The sequence below is a fragment of the Varanus komodoensis genome, unplaced genomic scaffold (genome assembly GCF_004798865.1).
Source record: "Varanus komodoensis strain SLA01 unplaced genomic scaffold, ASM479886v1 scaffold2, whole genome shotgun sequence".
Classification (NCBI taxonomy): domain Eukaryota; kingdom Metazoa; phylum Chordata; class Lepidosauria; order Squamata; family Varanidae; genus Varanus; species Varanus komodoensis.
Window position 1 is genome coordinate 32424877 of NW_025335568.1, and position 14137 is coordinate 32439013.

The following is a 14137-nucleotide window of genomic DNA, read 5'->3' on the forward strand; positions in this document are numbered from 1 at the left end:
AAAAGAGATCTGTCCTTGATCTTCTTCCTACAGATACTTTAATACAGATTAAACTTTGTGTAGAAGCTTAGAACTGGAATTCACCTATGCCTTCTTCCCCTCTATTCTAGGAAACATATGGTAAGCTATTGCACATTCTGGAATACCAAGATCAAATACTTGCTCAAGGATTAGTTCCTGAGAATAAAATCAAATCGTAAGTTTTTTCTTCTGAGATCATAGTAATATAGATTTGAGGGTGAGGGCTGCAAATGCATTTTCCATCCAAGATTTTCATGATATATTGTGCTAGTGTGATGTAATTTCCCTGCTGAATCATTTTAAGATTTCAAAAAATTTTGTTTTAAAATCTTTGGTTCAGTCCAAACTTAGATACACCTAGATCCATTGAAATCAATGTGAAAGTTAAATCATGACTGCTTAACATCCCACTGATTTCATTGAGAACCAAGTATGATGAGTTTTATTTGGATAAAACCTTTAATATAGGTGCTTTGGAATCATGGTGTTTTTAGGGGCTGTATACAGATTTTTAGCTGCCTATGTACTGGGGTAAAAAATGCAAACAAATCAATTCAATATGCTTTAAGAGAGCAGAGTAATTAGGTGAAGGGTTGTGCCAAGACAGGGTTAGAGGAACTGAAAGACCTGGGAGAAAATGAGGGTCACTCAAATATGCTGTGTAATTGGAAAAGAAGCAGTTTGGCGAGGGTGATGAGGAAAGGAAGGGACTGAATAGTGAAGAGTGAGGAACAACTGGCTGGGCTGTATTTCTGGCCTCCTTGGAGATGACTCTTGAGTGATATGAGAGAGAACGATGGAGTGAAACATTCTAGGAGTGAGTCAGAGGTAAAGCAGAGACAGCACAGATGGTAAGCAACTGACAGCAAAGAGTATAATCTCTTTGCTTGGAAAAGAACAGAATTTAGAGCAGGGTTGGAAGTGTGATTGGCCCTTACCAACTTCCTTTCCTGGAGCACATGTTGCTTTCACCACAGGGATACTAATGAAAATGGCATCTCTATGGGGTATTCTCCCTCTGCTGTTACAATTAGAAGCTCTTTTCTCATGAAGTACATCCATCACTGCATACAGCCCTCTTTGGCTTAGACTGAGAATCTTCCAGACAATAGACCCAAGAAATGCCAAATAAACAGAGCTGGAACTGGGGCAACTTCAGGAGAACTAGCAGTCTGGCTGGTCCTAAATGATGGGCCATAAATGATAGTTGAAGGAAAGTCAGTATTAAGATATGGATAAGTCAGATTCATAATGGATTGAGAAGGGAGGGAGAACTTGAATCAAAGGAAGATTTTGGAGCTGAGGAGTAGAAAAGCAACATGAAAATTGAATTCCCAGTGGGTGTGGGTATCCAAAATAAGTTTCCTAACCACCCAGCAAAGGTAAGGATCACATGACCAAAATGTGTGACTGTACTAGTGAGCTTAGGCTCCTCACCCAGTTTGTCCCTACTTCCTTTTGTCCAGAACAGAACTAGATCCTTTTTTCTATTTACATTTACTATAAGCAAGGGCCCACTGGAGTGTCTTTGCACCTGTACGAGCCATTTTTAGCCGTCCTGTGAGACCAGTTGACCCAGCCCTCACTGGCTCGTAAACTGCTTCAACAAAGCTCTGTCCACACAGTCATATAAGGATGACTTGGGGGCAACCAGAGAGGAGGAGGAGGAGCAACAGGAGAGCACATTTGCTGAGGAAGATAATATCAATTCCTTTTCTGTTTTTATGCCAAAAGAGGCATTATTTTCTGCCTTGCAAAGTGTTCTGGTCTTGCCCAGTATTGTGACTATATCTTTACCTATATCGGTTGCAGGCTGGCCAACTAAGTGCTCCTTCAACTAGTCACTGCAGTCTCCAGCATTAGCTCTTTCCTATTTTTTAGCAGATTTGACAATGCAGTTATTTTTGGAGTGCTCTGGCCAAATACTGAAATAGCAAGTTAAAGATAGATTCACAAGAGAAGATACAAACCTTTGCTTAAATCCTTCCCTTCTCCTGCACCTAAACAAATGCATAGGATATTGTATAAGTGTCCTCAAGCCTGCACTTCTCCTCTGAATGGATTGCTTTCCTGGTGCCCGCAAATCAGTTATGTTACAAGTCAAAATCTTGTAGAGAAATGGACAGTAGCAGTAGCTTGATTCCTTCAACCTCCAAATCAGAGACAGAGTTTTCAGATAGGAAGGAAATAAAATAGTCCAGTCATGTCCAATACCAACCTTCCAGTAGCTGGCAGTTCAATAAAAAGGTATTTCCAGTACCAATATTTTCAATAAGAAGGTGTTCCTACTCCTCTCTAAGATTATAGCATCCCTGGAATTGTTACTGAGCATCCCAAAAGTGTATTAGTCACCATCAAGGAAGGGGGAATGACAACTCTGTATTTTTTTTACAAACTAGTAGGGTGGAGTGGGCACGCCCACTTTCAGACCAAAAAAAGGTAAAATTGCTACAAAACCAAAACCTTCTTGCTGCAGCAGACCATGGACAATTTAAAGGTGCTTGTGGTAGATGCTGCAGTAGCTGCCTACCTTATAGAGACTTACCCAAAAGACAAGGATACTCTCAAAGACCCTGGCAAAAGACGTTCCAACGTAACCCCCCCCACACACACACGGAAGGCACTCGCCAACAGAGTTTCTTCTACCTCATTCTTTGCCTCTTCTGTCTCCTCATTTTCTGCCTGAGAATTTCTCCTGTTGATAAGGGATTTCCTCAATAATAAGAATTTAGTCCTTTTCCCTCTACAAGGAAGAGTCCTGAGTTCATTGCTAGGGAAAAAGTATTGACTATGTGATCCCTGCCTTTCCAGGCTAGGGGGAGACTTAATCCATTATTGAAAGCCTCTATCACATGAAAGTTGGGCACATTTTCACAGTAAGTGATCCATGTTCTCCTTCCTAAAGATATAGTTAAAAGGCTTAGGACAGAATATGTTATGACCAGCTTGAAATATAAATCATTAAATAAAAAATGAGGGTTTCCAGTAGGTATGAATTTAGAAAAAGGGGAAAATAGCATAAAGGGAGTGAATTCTTTTTTTAATCTAAAAGTAGTTTAAAGGGCAAAAGAATAAGTAGAAACAAATAAATTGAGCAAAGGATGGATGAGAAAGAGATAAAATAAATGGCCTCAAGCAGGAGAGGGCAGCCAGTCCCAAGGCCAGATTTCATTTCCTCGGATCAAGCTAGTGGGACAGGGCCTCACAATGAATTATCAGACTTCAGACACACATTTATTTATTTGCACATTGAGGGGTGTGGGGCTCCATGCTGGGGTTGGTGGAGCCAGGCTCCCACAGTTCCTGGGTGATTCAGGCTGCTCCTTCCTGCCCTAGGAAGGGGCTTAGCTGGGATTTGCAGGAATTGACTTATGGAAGCCCTGGCTGCCAGACTGCTCATTTCTGTGCAGCTTGCACAAGTTGCACTTTGGTTGCAGTGTGGGTGATTCAGGTCAATCCCCAGTTTATCACCATTTGGAAATAAATGGATTCTCCTTTGTGCCCCTTATCCTCAGGGGTTGGGGCTTTGGATAAAGCAAAGGGCCAATGCCATGGACATTCTTCAACCTGTTGTGGGCTGGATTGGGCCCGGTGAGGGCCAAAGTAAGCTAGTCATGGGCCATGGGTGGCCTTCCTCAGTCTTAAAGTGTAGTGAGACAGAACAAAATAAGGAGAAACAAGCTGTTGAGTGAATGAACAGCACCAGATCTGAGAAACGCTCATCATTCCATTACCCTGTGTTCAGTGATACAGAAAACCTGTGAACCAGGCAAAACTAGAGAATGACTAGCTTCTTTTTCTTTTGGCATGTGGCAAGCCATTGGACTCTTATTCTCTTAGTTTTAGGAATATAGAAAACCCAGTCCTGCTACTCTTACTTTGTCTTACCACTGCTAATTTCATATGCTTGTGCTGGTGGCTTGTCTATGTCAGATCATAGCTGCATATATGATATGCCATTTCTACCTTAGTGCTTCAAACACTGGCCCTACCATTAGGCAGAGGAGAAGATAAAAGGGAAGATAAAAAAGTGACTATTCTGTGCTCGCAGACTTGTTTTGTGTGCTTTTCTAAAAACCTTGTCTATCAAACTTCATTGTGGTATGAATGTTTTATGTGTATGTTAGAGTCCTGCAGTCAATTAGCCTTTAAATTAAATCGAGGCTTGGCCTTTTACTATTCCAGTTTTAGAATTATTAATAGTTAGTTTAAGTAACTTATCAAGTTGGAACTACTGATCTTTACTTTTTTCAAATACTCAAGTTTGACACTCTAACTTGTACTTTTCAAAGCAAAAAGAAAAGTATAGTTCCAAATGAAGTATGACTGTATGTGTGGTCCTTCGCAATCTAACTCTTAATTGCATGATTAGTTAAAAAGAGAATATATGTGATATTTTAAACAGCAACCTGATTGGCAGCAGATGGCTGATTAAAGAGGAATTGGAAGAAATGTTAGTGGAAAAACTGTCAGATCAAGATGTGAGTAATTAATCTCCTTTATTTAATGAACCCTGTATCCTAACGGAACAGCTACTGGTTGTTTTTTTAAGGATTCTAAAAAAATTATTCTTCTTGGAGACAGGGATTAATCATGTTCTCAGATCTATTGCTTGTACACCACCGCATATACCACGTATTATGGAATAACTTCATTGATTCCTGGGCAGATAGTTTAGCTAACAGTTGGACAGTTTGATCACCAAAATCATGCATTTAGCTGAATTTCCCAGTAAAGTTTTTCTCAGACAATCTCGCTTGAGGCTATAGAATTTGAAATCATATGTTTGTGTGAACATTACTTACCTCCCCCGTTGGGGGAAAAAACCCTTCCCTTACACAACAGCCCTGTTCACATTTGATGACAACCCATGAATTGGAAAAGGAGCGAGCTGTTATGGGCTAGTGGACACGCTGTCTGCAGAATTCCTGCATTTTCCATTGTGGTGCACAACCTTTGATCAGCTCCTACAGGTTGTGCAGCATGGTGTGTGAACCCAGTGGCCTGGGTGTGCATATGACCCTGCATAACCTATGAAGGAGCTGACCATGTATTTTGTGCTAAAGTGAAAGAAGCAACCCCCCCCCCCCCACTCCTGCACAATATGTTGTTAACAAGTGAACAGTGTCACTATGTTGGCTGAATCCTTTTTCCTTGCCTGGCAATTTTCCAAGTAGAAGGACAGATTTTTTCCTAAGGAATTTTCTACCCCCATAAAAATCCACTTCAGCCTGATTTCATCTCCAGTTCAATCCAAGAATCTGTTCTCTTCTTTGAACCTGAAACTGCATTGCTTGTTGTGCCCCTCATGCACCAGACCTTTCTCATCTGAGTAGTCATATAATTCTTGGATAATATGATCCCTTCTGCTCCTAATTTCTGCTCAATTCAAGTTCTGTGTCTCATTTTCCCCATTTTGGTCCCTATATGAAACCACCCCCAACTATGTATTACAATCCATCGTCATTTTTATGCCTGGGAAACATGGATGACTTGTCATGACTAACACCAGAGCAAGGCTTTTTGAAAATCTGGTGCATTAAAGCTTCAAGACTACTCTTCAGCTGCCACTCCTCTCACTCTCTTCAACATTGCTGGGGGCAGGGGTGCAGCTACTCTTGGAATCCAGAATCTTTTTAGTAATATTAAGATAAATGGACTGTCTCAGTGAGAATAAATGAATTCCATAACAAAATAACATAACAAATGTTTGTTTAAAAAGACAAAATAGGAAGGAAGCACTGCATAAACAAGTAGTAGTCCTAAATGCTGACTATCTTTAAAGCCTAGGAGACTGTTGACACTTAAGAAATGTGCAGCAATATGGATAGTGGTGCTATCTTTGGGGTGCTGGGACAGTATATCTGCAATAAGATTACTTAGAACAAAAAGTTGGTTATTAGAGTGCAGATAGCTTTCCTTGAATCATTGTGGCCTCATCTCTTTTGCCAGCTGATTCTCTCCCATGCTGGTTTTGATGGTTGCCGGTGTGTTTGTGCATATACAGAGCCTTATGCTATTTGGGGCACTAAATGTTTAAGGTCTGTTCTTCCTTCATTTTTCCAGCTTGCAGTGAGAATTTCCAATGACCCCAACGTGTTTGCCATCGTGTGAAAAGATTTTATAGCTACAACTACTTTAATTCCTTGTTGCCAGGGGGCCATAAGGCCTTCAAATAAGCCTTGGCAAAGACCATGTATTATCAGTGAGGCATTTTACTTTATAATCACTTGTTCAAGATGTAGAGAAGAGAAGTATACAGTAGCAAAGGATAATTTATTTCAAAAGCTTGCCCTTTAAGTCAAGTATCTCTTGAATTTTTAAAAAGCTTGATTGTTTGGTTTTTAAAGAAAATCATAAACATTAAAGTAACTCTCACATGAACAGCCAATGGCATAGATACACATTTCCTGTATGTATTATGAAATATAATCACCTAACAAGTAGAGTTTAGGAAAATAAAATTATTTCCATTTAAATGTAAGGCATCAACTTCTTTTGAAATGAGTTGGGAAGCTTACCTCTTGCCACTTTTCATCAAAGAATTGAATTCTGTTTTGAGGCCACTAAATATTTCTTTGAAAATTAAGATGAACTTCATCCTAATGTGGTAATCCTGTCTTACAAAGAGTTTGATCATATTTTTGAATTACGGATTCATTTGTTGCTAGGGGAAAAAGGATTAGGTATCTTTATTCACATAGAAAATGATACATCTGCATGTTGTTTTGAAAGCAGCATGTAAATTCAGAAGTGTCATCCTGCCAAAAAGTTATCAATAAGAGCAGAACTAAAAAGATCAAACATGTAAAAATAGAAGTCGCTAGCAAATGCAATTACACTTGCACCCCCACCCCTTAATGAATTTTTATTGTCTACAGTATTCACGGTGTATTCAGCTGCTAGAAAGATTAGTAGCATTACCATGCTGTGGCATCGAAGAAGAGTTTGTGTTGAAATTTCGCAAAGAATTGATCATACAATCCAGAAAACAGGTGATTGAACCCCTGAAGTATGATGAACGAGGAGTGGCCTTTAGCACTGCAGAAGGTAAATTTTGGCTCCCTCCCCCTTTTTATTTGCATACTTGAGAAATCAAAAGATGTTTTAGGATTGGTCTGCTGTCTGTTAATACTGAAAAAAGATGCTACTTCAGTACTTGTTCTAATGAAGCACTATGTGTCATAGTTCATAAAATTAAAAATAGATGACCAAGGCATAAAGATCTTTTAGCTACTTCTTCTTGATGAACAGAACAATTATTTTAAGTGATTATCTGTGTACAAAAACACATGTAAAAGGGAGTGATGGAAGCTATGACCATATTTGCTACTTAGTGATTCAGGCAACACTTCATTGGGCCAGGGGCCCTGCTGTACCACAAGGAGTGTGCACTTAAGGAGTGTGCATGCCTTGTTTTACCGTGAAAAGGGGGTTTTATTGCCATTGCCAAATGGACTAGCAAGGGGGATAGTTCCTGGTGGAGTCAGATCCCCTGAATTTGTTTGCCCCTTACTCAGGCTGTTGCGTATCAATTACTGTATATTTGTACTGCCCAATAATTGAAGTTTTCTAAGCAGTTCACACAGTAAAGTTTAAAAACATAGTTTCAAAGCGTAATAGAAGATGAAGTGGAAATCCTAAAAAGTTTAAGACAAAAACTGAATAAAACCAAAGTTCAGTAAGAGTGCAAATCCTACCTGAATGTTTGTAAGTGCCAAGCTCTCAAAGACTTATGGGTACCCAATACAGTGGGAAGAGTGACAGAGGCAATCTGTACTTCCCTGCCCTACATTTTCTGCTAGATGGGCTTTACCTACCAAGTTTTTCAGTTTTAAACTACATATTGGCTCAGATGGCTCTTCCTTCTGGGCTGTTTTTCCCCAGTTCTTCTACTTGATGCTGTTTAAAGATTATTAAAAATTTCTACCAAATAGGAAGCAGCTAGCCTTTTGAAGGAACTGTGTGTTTTCAAAGGCATTCTTTGCACGAAGAACAGTAGATAATACAAACAAAAAGTGCATCATTTAATTTTCTCACATCATGAAATTGTTTTGTGTCCATTGATCAAAATACTGAAAGTACTGCAAATACTTTTAGTGCAAGTGTCTCCATGAGTTATTATATGGAATATTTATAACTTTAGTCCTTCCTAGTGGTCTCTGTGCATCATATACATGGGCTCTGTGCCTACAAAGGACCTGTTGTCAGGAAGATTTCCAAGCTAGACTCATTCTGGCAAGAGCTTCTCTCCTCCCTCTCCCAGTATATCAATACTTCATACTCTGGCCCACCCACCATCAGGGTCTACCCTTCAAGAGTACTGTTCTCCCCAGCAACTGGCTATAATGTTGCCAATGGAGCCAGCCACTGGTCCTTCGCTACACCATGTTACCATTCACGTGGTACACCATTCACATAACCTCCTACTACCCCACCTTGGTGTTGATACCTTTGGTATCATAGCTTTCCTTTGGATATGTATTGTGCTGGCACAGGTCAGCCATTAACCAGCCTCTCTCTGAGGCCACCAAGTCAGTATTACGAAAACTGGAGAAAATGGCAGGAGCCCCTCCTACATATATAGCATGGGGAGGCGAGGGAGGGGCTCCCACTAGAACAAGTCTAGCTTGGAAATCTTCCCAACTAAAGGCCCCATGCAAGTGCAGAGCTCATATGTGCAAAGGCCCAGATGAGCACTTGAAGAATGAGTTACAGGGAAGCAACCTAACTTCCTTCGTTGAGAAATAGTGGCATAATATGCATAGTGCAGTTCAGTGAGATACAAAGTGAAATCTCAGTGAGATTCTACTGCATAGATCTACTGCATAGATAAAAATGACTGTTCTTACACTATGGTTGCTGTGCTTTTCTACCTGAATATACGCCCCACTGAATTGAGCTTATTCCCAGGAAAGCATGTATAGGATTGCAGCCTTAAACCCACATTGTTCCATTCATATCTCTGTTAGTTGCTACAGTGTCTATAGTAATATGCTTTTTTCCCTTCCAATCAACAAAATTTATCTTGAGAAAAACAGAGGATTGTTGCCCTAGAATCTTGCACGGTGCATACTCAATCCATCATGCCAAGGATTTTACTTGAAGTACTTAAGATTTAAGCATATCTCTTTTCTTTTAATGTTAATGATGCAAAGGTTACTTAAAGTAAAATTGCTACTTGAAAAAAAATGTGGGTCACTATTAGTGAAGAGCATCCATATCATTCTGAATCTAAGCAGAAAAAAACAAATAATCTTGAATAAATCTAATTTTATTTCTATTTATGATAATGGCTGCCATTTTGAATTGTCAGTGAATGCTACCCTCTACTGGGGGAGAAAAGAAAAAATTCATAGCAATGGTGGCAATCTGAAAAATAAGTTATCATAGATTAGTAGAGTTGGAAGGGACCTGAAGGCCATTGAGTCCTTCACCAAACGTTCGTTTCAAATTGGATAACCATTTTTGTTCTTACTGTTTGGTACTTTATTCGGCATTTTAGTAACAGCTACTGGCAGGGATAGGGAATGATCACAGTCCAGTTTTGCACCTCTGGCTTGTTCTAGGGTTGCAGGGTGATTGAAACTGCCCCCTCCCTCACTAGGTTCAGATGACATGACAAGCTGCTCCCCAGGAGGGTGGTAATAATAATTCACTGGTTTGTGACTAGTACTTGTTAGGTAGGACAATATGTTTCAGTGCCATGACTGAGACCTGACAATAAGCATTATTGTCTTATTGCAAAAGAGGGACACTGGGCAAGTTCACATGATCAGGGAAGAAACATAAGTCATCTGAACCTAGTGAGGGTGGTTTACAAAGCACCCCAAGCCCTAGAACAAATCAGGAGTTCCAGACTTGCTTGGTAATTCACCTGTACCCTAACCCTACCCCCACCAGGAATAATAAACTACAGTGGCTTAGAAGCTGGACAGTTGGAGGTGGCAAGAACCCTCAAATAATCCAGCTACAGCCCATGTGTTGTTTGAGGGTTGTTATCCTGTCCACCAAGCCATGCTGTATCGTGTGATACAACAAGCTTCAACCAAGTAGGTAATCAGGCAAATGGCTTCTGGTGTACACTGTAGTTTAAGTAAGCCAAGCAGTGTGTTTAAGCTGTGGTGATGATGTGAACTAAGTTCCTGTCTGTTTGCTGGGAGTCAGATCTTGCTGTTATTTACCTTACCTGAAAAGTTAAGGCTGTGATGCTCATAGCAACATGTCAGAAGTCTGGCAACTGGAGTCTTTCCCATCCTACAGCAAATGTAGAATTTAGGTCAGTATTAATCTCCTTGTGGCCGATGACCAGCAAATAATGTTTATCAGAGACTCTCAACTTCTGTTTTGTCAGGATTGACAGCTTGTTGCAAATGATGTTTGAAATGTTTAGAATAAAAATATGATTTGTTTTTCAAGGTGAAAGAAAGACAGCAAGAGCAACTGTAACTATTTATGACAATGGGACTGGAAAAATTACAGTAAATGGAGAAGATTATATACAGTACTTTCCAGTTTTGCAAGACAGGTGAGTACAGTAAGTGAAAGTGCATTTTAATTTTCAAAACCAGAACTATAGCCATGTTAGTCTCATCAGTTCTTTCTTTTTAAAAAAACAAATATTTCTGTAAGGTTGTATAGCATGTGTATATCCCTATATTTTCAGGATCTCATTATCAGAACAGTTTGTTTAAAAAACAGTTAAAAATTAGTAGGATTCCATACATTACTTTTGTGTTACTAGAGCCAAAAACCGAATGAAGCATGAGCCAAAATTTCTGTTACCCCTTCACCCCAAACTAGTATTCCCCAGCTTGAAGGCTGAATTAGATTGCTTTTGAAATAAGAACTTCCAAGGGTAATTTTTTTTCCATCCCTTTTTCCCATTTAACGTGGATATGAAGTCCACGTGGCTCTTATAATTTGTCAAAGAGCAGTACAGATCAGACACCTGTGTGCTCTTGAAAACCCACATGCAAGCAAAACATCTATTCATTTTTTTCACTCAGTGGATAATTCTACCAAGTGTCTGTAAAAATAACCATGTAATGTGAAGGTGTCATTTTTGTACATCCATTCCATTCATAGAGCCAGTGTTTCAGAGGTGGAGGTATAATAGGCCCTAGTCTGTTTAACCTGGGCTACAGTTTTACACTGGGAATTGAGGTCCCAGTTATGTAAGAGATGTACTAAATAGGATCAAAGACACCCTGTTTCCAGCTGTGGTTAAATAGATAATCCCAGCAGGCAGCAGGATGGTGTCACTAGTGATGGTTGTTGTTGTCTCCAGTACATTTGCAGAGATGCACTGCCTACTACTGCTTCTAGCTGGCCTGCATAACTTACAGTGCAATGATCAAGCTTTTGGCTTGGGGAAAAATAAGTTACGCAAGCCTGGCTTCAGAGTCTGCTTCCTTTTCAGTTGAGTCTTAGTTATCTCTCCTGGTCACTGTGTCTGGCTTAGGCATTGTTTAGGAGCCGTCTTTTGGCATTAAGTTTTTAAGATAATCTCCCCCACTGTCACACTATGGCTTGCATTAAAGCAGATTGTATGCCATGAGCAAATATTTTGTGTGTCCAGGTTATAACACTTGAATTTTCACTTTTCCAAGGGAAAAGATTGGAATGACTAAGGAGCCAGTTGAATGGCTTTATCGCCTTCTTTTTTCTGCCGCTGGCACTAACTTTTGTCTACCCTGGGTGAAGTACACCGATTCAACATGACACCGCAGTATAGAATGAGTTTAGAGGTTTGCTCAAACTTCTCTAATTGTCATCCTCATAGGGAGAGAGGAAGTGAAAGGGGAGAGAAGGAAGGCCTCCAAAGTATTGCCATGGAGAAGAAATAAAAGGATAGAGAAGAAGCCTCCAAAGCAGGCCTTTCTACCCCACCAACTGGAGACTGAAATCTCTCTGGCATTTTATTCCTGCAAAGAGGGAGACTGGTCAGTTGTGGGGAGGAACTAGAGATATTTGCATGTTCCCCACTTCCTTGAGGGTCCTGTGCCCCTAACTCACGCAAATATGGAGGGCCGGTTATACATCATCTGACTTACATACAAATTTGACTTAAAGATTAATTTCCATTTTTTCAGGAATGGAAGTCATTCATAACCTGGGAACTGTATCTATAGTTTGTATAATTAAAAGGGTGAAAAACTACCTGGTTAATGAGGCATTTGTTATGAATTATTGCTTGATATAGTTGATTGTGCTTTGTTTCTTTTATAACAAAGAGAAAGGTGGATTGATTTCTGTTCTGTGAAGGTGGCTTACAAAAGAATGTATCTGCATGTAATTTCATAATAGTTTGGATTCATTTGATCCATGGATAGCTCGGCTTTCATGATTAACAAGATTATTGATATGTGATCTTAACTGACTTGTATTTGCAGAGAGCAGCTGATGTTTCCATTCCAGTTTCTCGATCGACTGGAGAAACATGACATGCTCTGCTCTGTTTCTGAAGGAGGAAGAGCAGCGCAGGCTGGGGCAATCCGTTTAGCTTCTGCAAGGGCACTGTGTAGCTTCATCACTGAAAGAGAGATGGAGTCTATGAGGCAAGGTACAAGCATAAAGAGCCCAGTTGGCCTAGCGGGAGTTATGTGCTTTACCTAAATAAAGTTCAGTATGGTTTGAATTAAAAGGCATGTCATGAAAAATGCACTTTTTCCATACAATAACAATGTGGAAATAATTGTACAAAATAAATATGGAAATTGAGACTAATATTATTTAGGTTCAATATTATGACCTTTTATTTCTGTTGGACCAGGAAAAAACTATTTTATAGCCCCTAAAAAGAAACCTTAAGTCCGTGTCCATGCTTGTTTGAATTATAAAAGTATAAAGGATACCAGTTAACTAGCCCTCAACTAAATTCCAGAGTGTTGCTTCTATAGGTGAGGAAGATACCAGGAATATCACCTTATGAGAAAGCTGCCTGCAAAAAGAAGCCAGGTCTTCTGTTAATCAACTTGCTAATATTACTCAAAATAGAGCCTAACTCAAGAACTTTTCACAATTGTCCCTTTTCTGCCCCAAGCTTCACAATTGTTTATAATGTATTATTGAATCTCACTGTAACTGAATTGCATAAAGCTCTTCCTCTTACTTCTACAGCTGGTCTCTTGACACGTGATCCACGCGTGAGAGAACGAAAGAAACCAGGTCAAGAGGGAGCCCGCAGAAAATTCACCTGGAAGAAGCGCTAAAATCAAACACTGCTTTGCAGCTCTTTGAACATTGTGTATATATTTGTAACAAAACAATCTTTCTTTTGCCTTCCATCCATGTTTTTCTTGACTTTAATAAATGTTAAAGCCTCATCCCGTGGAGCAACCAAAAAGCACCAGGTGGGAGATGATGAACCACTGTGGGTTTTTGTTTTTGTTTTTTTACGAAATGATCAGTGAAAATGTGTCCCAGTACTTTCAAGACTGAACAGAGAGGGGCTGAACATGGAAGGACTTTAGAAACACGGCAACTCTGGAGATGTGCGAGGGCAAATGGGAAGGCAGTGTGAGGTATAAGAAACTTTGCAGAAGCTGTAAATTTATTGAGTATTCCGTATGAAGGAGATGACTGTGAGCACCTCCTTGGGAATAGTAATCTTTTTCTAAATAGAAATAGGTTACGCCACCTCTTTCTAAGTAATGAACTAGCAGGCCTCATACCTCTAACTTGGACCCCCACACACCACCTTAAGCATAAAGGTATGGCTTATTGCTATATTTGTACCATTTCAGTGAAAATTGAGAACTATGGTAATTTCCTTGTATTTTAAGTAATTAAAAAAAGCTTTCTTAAACCTACCAAAATGTATCTTTTGAGATATTAATACACACAATAGTCTGCAAATATTTTGAAAACTTTAAATTAGTTTTTAAAAAGGAACATTAGAGCTAGTTGTTCTTATCTCCTTTGCACCACAAGATGGGGCTGTTTGCAGTCTAATAAGATTAAATAGGAAAGCATTAAGGATATATTGAAATGATGGAGAACTGCATCAAAGCTTTAATATATATACTGAAAACCATTGGATTTAAATATACCATTAAATCAGTTACTGTTAAGAGGCACAGCTATTTGGCTGCTAAACTATGTTTAAGGAGGA

The 14137-nt window shown here is 39.5% G+C and overlaps 1 protein-coding gene across 1 annotated transcript in view; it reads left to right on the forward strand.

Annotated features, from left to right (window-relative positions):
* Positions 1 to 13835, forward strand: part of MRPS9 (mitochondrial ribosomal protein S9) — a 44470-nt gene extending 30635 nt beyond the window's left edge. Inside the window, exons 6-11 of the mRNA XM_044428727.1 lie at positions 111 to 196; positions 4427 to 4502; positions 6903 to 7071; positions 10441 to 10549; positions 12417 to 12586; positions 13144 to 13835. Coding sequence (XP_044284662.1) covers positions 111 to 196; positions 4427 to 4502; positions 6903 to 7071; positions 10441 to 10549; positions 12417 to 12586; positions 13144 to 13235 — 702 coding nt within the window. The 3' untranslated portion in view covers positions 13236 to 13835. The remainder of the gene's footprint in view (positions 1 to 110; positions 197 to 4426; positions 4503 to 6902; positions 7072 to 10440; positions 10550 to 12416; positions 12587 to 13143) is intronic.
* Positions 13836 to 14137: the final 302 nt, after the last annotated feature.